This window comes from Equus quagga, chromosome 1 (assembly GCF_021613505.1).
Source record: "Equus quagga isolate Etosha38 chromosome 1, UCLA_HA_Equagga_1.0, whole genome shotgun sequence".
NCBI classification, from domain to species: domain Eukaryota; kingdom Metazoa; phylum Chordata; class Mammalia; order Perissodactyla; family Equidae; genus Equus; species Equus quagga.
The window spans coordinates 144,976,862-144,982,840 of NC_060267.1; the positions used below are offsets into that span (position 1 = coordinate 144,976,862).

General features: G+C 43.4%; 1 protein-coding gene across 1 annotated transcript in view; it reads right to left on the minus strand.

Annotated features, from left to right (window-relative positions):
• Positions 1 to 611: 611 nt before the first annotated feature.
• SLC25A38 (solute carrier family 25 member 38) overlaps positions 612 to 5,979 on the minus strand; it is a 12,297-nt gene continuing 6,929 nt past the window's right edge. Inside the window, exons 4-7 of the mRNA XM_046645119.1 lie at positions 5,502 to 5,681; positions 5,068 to 5,236; positions 2,810 to 2,976; positions 612 to 1,461 (exon numbers count right to left, since the gene is read on the minus strand). Of these exons, the coding sequence (XP_046501075.1) occupies positions 1,339 to 1,461; positions 2,810 to 2,976; positions 5,068 to 5,236; positions 5,502 to 5,681 (639 nt within the window). The 3' untranslated portion in view covers positions 612 to 1,338. The remainder of the gene's footprint in view (positions 1,462 to 2,809; positions 2,977 to 5,067; positions 5,237 to 5,501; positions 5,682 to 5,979) is intronic.

Here is a 5,979-nt window from a genome sequence, read left to right on the forward strand (position 1 = left end):
TGGGCGGCCCACATAGAAAGCAGAGGAAGATGGGCATGGATGTGAGCTCAGGGCCAGTCTTCCTCAGCAAAAAGAGAAGGATTGGTAGCAGTTAGCTCAGGGCTAATCTTCCTCAAAAAAAAAAATAAGAATTTTAAAAAATAATTTTAAAAAGTGAAAACAATTCAAATATTCATCAATTGATGAATGGGTAAATAAAATATGGTATAGGCATACAATGGAATATTATTCAACCATAAAATAAAAAGGGCAAAGTGTTGAACATGCCACATCATGGATGAACCTCAAAAACTTTATGCCAAAGAAACCAGAACAAGAGACTACATATTTTATGATTCCATTTATATGAAATGTACAGAAAAGGCCAATCTATAGAGTCAGAAAGCAGATCAGTGGCTGGCTGGGGCTCAGAACAAGGATTAATTGTGAATAAGAGACCTGCTTGGGGATGAATGTGTTCTAAACTGATTTAGAGTGACGGTTGTACCACTGTGTAAAGTTTCTGAAAATCACTGAATCATATATTTGAAATTGGTGAATTGTATGATATATAAAATAAAGCTGTTTAAAAAATTTTTAGGTTTTAGAATCCACATAGGTCAAGAACCAGCCAACTTAAGACTATTTTATTATTTCAGGACAGAGTGATGACGCTAGGTATGCCAAAGTCTTCAGTGATAAAATGCTTCATTTTATTTATCTGAACTTCAGCTGCACAAAAATGCCAGAACAACTTAGAGTTGAAACAGTACAGGAGCCAAGATGAAAAAGTTTAATTTGGACACTTAAGAGGCTAGGAAGCCACTGTCCCCCCTTCTCCAGAGTCTCTGGGAAGGTGATTAGGAACCTTTTCTTCCTCATCCTAACATCCCCTCAGACGCAGACTTCAGCCTGGTGACAGTGACTCCTCTCTCTGAAGACCCCGCCTCCCCTGCTGGAGCTCCTCGGCCACAGCACGAGGCACACTGCCTTTCTGGCTTTGTGATGCCTTGCCCAAGAACACATCCAAAGAGGCACCGTGGTGTAGACGGGTGGCTGAGATGGAGCCACCTGGCAGAGCTCTCTCCGGAAATGCCTTTTCAAGTAGCCTTGCAGGGTACGCAAAGCCTTCTCCTGACTCCCCAAAGGGCTGCGTGTATCAGTGACTCCTCTTTGGGGAGATTCCGAGGGCTTGAGTCAGGCCCATCTATTCTCTACTTGAGTTGGGTAGCCGAAGGTGACGTATCTGCCTAGCTTTCCAGAGAGGACTTCATCTGACTCCAGGATGGTGAGAGGAGGCAGCCCATGGCAGAAAGCAGGCAGGGCAACAGATCCCATCTTTTCGCAGTCCCCTCTCAGTCAGGACTTCAGGCCCATCTTGGCCATCATCTCTTCGTAGACTGTCCACGCCATGGCTGCCATCAGAGTTCTGCGGAGGGCCCGGGGGACACCTCCTTGGAAGAAGCCACGCAGCCCATAGTCCTAGGAGGAAAACGAACGTCAAAACTCTGGAAGCAAAGTAACAATGCAGTTATACACCTGGCACAAGAGTAGGAGACTTTCTCTGTGTTACCCTATTTTTAAGTCTTAGTTTTTTAGACTTTTATAAATAATGCCGAAGCTAGGGTCCAAGGGGACAATGAACTTAAAAACTATATATTTTTGCATAGTCACTAAGCTCTATCTTTTTAGGCTTGCTCTATCCTGGGGAATTTATCTCTTAGCTGAAAATCTTTTTGTGGGGTTGCTGTGTGCAGTTGTACAGCTTGTACAGTGCATGGAAGTACCCAGCCCCAGGTGGCAGCTGAAATACAGACCAAGGTCTGCTTGCCAAGCCCTGGGCCCAGGCTCCAGGCTGAAGGACAAGGTGCCCTTTTGGCAATTTGCCTGCCTGGAGGGACATCTTTTTGTAACTGACTGTATGTTCTTGGTGGCCCTATATAAGAATCAAAGACAAAACACCTCTTACTCCTCCCTCATAATCTGGATTGATTTCTTCATTCCTATTGTTATCATTCCTGCCATTTTCATATATACTGAGAATATATTTTCAAACTTTATGATTTTAGGTGTAGAGAATAAGAAAGCAGGCAACCTAAGCAGTGTGAGGAATCTGATCAGATTCACAAATGTCTGCATAGATCCAGGGTGAGACAGATACTCGATGCATATGCTCTTGTGTTTCCCCTGCTACACAGAAAAATTGAGAAGTACAGAAAAATCTAAAGATGTAAGTGACAAATTTACCTTGAACAAGGATATTTGATGTGTGATAAAAGAACTTGTTTCCAAAGGGCCAACTCAGTGGCTTTTAAATAGCACTTTAGTACACTTTACATCTACTGTACTTTTTGTCTTCAATAATACCATTTGTCCATTTGTATTAGAGCAAGCGCCTAGAAACAAACAATGTGTTTGTGGGTTTTTCCTGACTGTATTTCTTCCTAGGTCCTAGATGAGATTACTAGTCCTCCCAGATCACCTGATTCAGTAGGTCTGAGGTGGAGCCCAGCAATCCGCATGTTTAACAAATGGCACAGGTTGTCCTAATGTACGCCCCCCCCCCCCCCCCCACCCAAAAAAACCCATAGGTTTTTAGCAGTGATTCTCAACCTTGGCAACACATTGGAATCACTGAGAAACTTAAAATACTGATGTCAGCATTTCACTCCCCAAGAGATTCTGATATAATCAGCCCAGGTTGTACCCTGGGAATGGGGATTTTTCAAAGTTCCACAGGTGATTCTAATGTGTAAAGGATGAGAGCTACTGCTCTAGAGAGAGAGGGCCTTAACCACAATAAGAACCAGTATTTTTTCTATATCCTTACTTTGAATATGAGTGTCACTGCCTGGCCAATCCACCGAAATTTCACTGGGGAGAGCTGCATATGAGTTTTGATAACATCTGCAGGTTGAGTTACCAGTGAGGCCAGAATACCAGCAAATATCCCACAGCTGAAATTTACCACGGGAAGAAAGGCCACATCCAACTGGTCTGAAATAGGACAAAGGCAACATTCAGTTATAAACAAATCTCACATTCATCAGATAAATATCAAGGCCAAGTTGCCCACTAATTCTTTCCAAAAGCCAGAAGGGGTTGGATTCCAATGAGGTTAAGAATTAAAAATTTAAAGGTGTAACTAATTGTGGATGGAATAATGAAGTTAAAAATTCACCTTTTTACAACCATCATAATAATAATCGATTCAGGCAAGAATCATTGACTGATGCCAAAATATATGGATGAAAGGAACAGGATGTTTTATATAGATTTATATAGATTCAAAGTCTTTCCCCACAGAGATACTTACAAATTACAAAAGAAAAAATAATTGAGTTTTCAGTGGACACACTATCTTATGCAAGTGATAAAAAGTTAATATTCCCCACAATGGGCCAAACTGATGCCATGAGTTTCCTGACATAAGGCACTGGGGGACACAACATCACATATGTGGTCCTCTTGCTAAAAATGTATAACTGAATCTAGTCACGTGGAAACATCAGATAAACCCATGCTGAAGTTATGTAACTGGCCTATACTCTTAAAAATAAAAAATAAAAATTGCTACAAAGTATATTATTGGGACAATTGGTGAAATTAAGACTATAGATCAGACTATAGATTAAAGAATTATAACTATGTTAAATTTCCTGAATTTGGTAGGATGGTTATATGAGAATGTTTTTGTTCTCAGGAAATACACACTGAGGTATTTCACGAGAAAGGGGCATCATGTCTGCAACTCACTTTTTTTTAATTTTAATTTTAATTTTTTTATTTTGAGGAAGATTAGCCCCGAGCTAACATCTGCCGCCAATCCTCCTCTTTTTGCTGAGAAAGACTGGCCCTCAGCTAACATCCATGCCCAACTTCCTCTAGTTTATATGTGGGATGCCTACCACAGCATGGCTTGACAAGCAGTGCATGTCCACACCCGGGATCCCAACCAGCGAACCCCCAGCCCTCGAAGGGGAACATGAGAACTTAACTGCTGCGCCACTGGGCCGGCCCCTGTAACTTACTTTTAAATGGTTTGGAAAAAGCAATTATACATATAAAAAGAGAATAATAAGGGCTATGGAGTTATTTGTACTATTCTCGTGGCTTTTTTGTAAGTTTAAAATGATTTCTAAATACCAAATAAAAAAAATTTTAAGACGGATTGAGCAGTTAAAAAGGTACATCCAAGCTCTGATAGTGCCTTAATTTTCTACTGCAAAATAAGGCTGTGATCTACAGCGTCATACCTCCTGGTGCCTAGGGAGAAGCAGCAAATCTCCCAAACACCCCAATTGCAGCTGATCATCACTGATCACCTGATGGTGGCATTCTAGCTTCCCCAATTAAATGACCTTGGTTGCAATTCTTTGCTCAAATTATCCATAGGAACCTTATTGAACAAAGATTCATTTTACAGGATGTGTTTCTATCAATACCTGGCTCTGCTTGGGTGGATGTTTACTGCCCACTGACTCTGCCCATGTCTTGCCCAACATGATCTTACAGGTAGTGGGCCTGCCAGAATGCCTGAGGTTTGGCACCTTTCTCTTCAGCCAAATGAAGGGCTCAAAACCACATTAACTGGGAACACAGCAAGGGAGGTGAAAATAATATTTTTCTTCCAGCTCCTAACCCATTGCAGTTTCCCAAACTCGTCTGATAAGAATACCTTCAAGTGCTTCCTCAAAAATACAGACTCCTAGGTCTTACCCTAAAGCATCTGATTGAGGAGTCCTTGGGTGGGACCCAGCAATCTTAAGATCAGGCAAATTGGGGAAGTATGGTTGCAAGACCTATGCAAAACGTGCTTTATTCCACCCCCTCCCCACTCAAGAATTACAGTACTATCAGTACTCTGCCTCAACAGGCTATCAACTCGAAAGGCCAGGGACCACGTCTGTCATGTCAACCGTTGCACCCAGCCCCATCCTGACATAAAGCTGATATGACTCAGCTCCTTAACTCTGCTAAGAATCTGGCGCTGCTAAGAACAACAAATAGTCTCATATCAAAAGAAAGTGGTGAGGAGGTGATGTCTTAGGGATATCTCTTCCCCACCACACCTTCCTTTATCCATACCATGGAGCATGATGTTTTTGGTCTGGTTGTAAAACATCAGGTAGATTCCAGAAAAGGGTGCGTCACGAAGGAGTGTTGCTGTCAGGCCACTGAAGAGGCCCCGGTGTCCCTCGTTGCGATAGATGCTCCTCAGGGCTGCATAGATGCTCTCATAGCCGTACCTCCCACTCTGCAAAGGAAGCATAGAACCAGTGACTGGCACAGCGGCCCTGGGTTTGAGCAATGAACCAAGCAAACTTCAGGGTATGTGGCATTACCAGGGCACTGCGAGCTCTGGTTCACATGTGGCTTGGCCTGCCTACACAAATGGGTTCTCTGACCACATCCACCTCTACGTTAGGTTATAAATCAGGAGTTGACACCAGTGGTCACTTGACTCAAGGGCCCAGTGCCTCTGTTTACCCACCCTGAGGGCCTAAAGCAGTCAAACTCACCTCGTAACGTGTCTTGATCACAGTGATGGGTGACATGCAGACCCCTGCAACTGAGCGAGAGCCCACCCCCAGTATGACCGACTCCAGGGCAGTGGGGGGATGGCCTCGCAGGAAATACTGCTTCAAAGAGTAGAGAGTGCCAAAGTAGATTCCAACGCCAGGGACACACCTCACAATGGACTGCAGAAAAAGTTGGAGGAAGGAAAGAAATCAAAGACTGACACTGGGGCTGGCCCGGTGGTGTAGTGGTTAAGTTCAAGCGCTCCAGTTTAGTGGCCTGGGGTTCACAGGTTTGGATCCTGGACGCAGACCTACACACTGCTCATCAAGCCATGCTGTGGTGGCATCCCACATACAAAATGGAGGAAGACTGGCACAGATGTTAGCTCAGCGACAATCTTTCTCCCCCGCAGGAAAAACAAAAAAAGACCAACACTGTAAGTACTGTCTTAGCTGGGTTTTCCCAAAAGAAGACCCA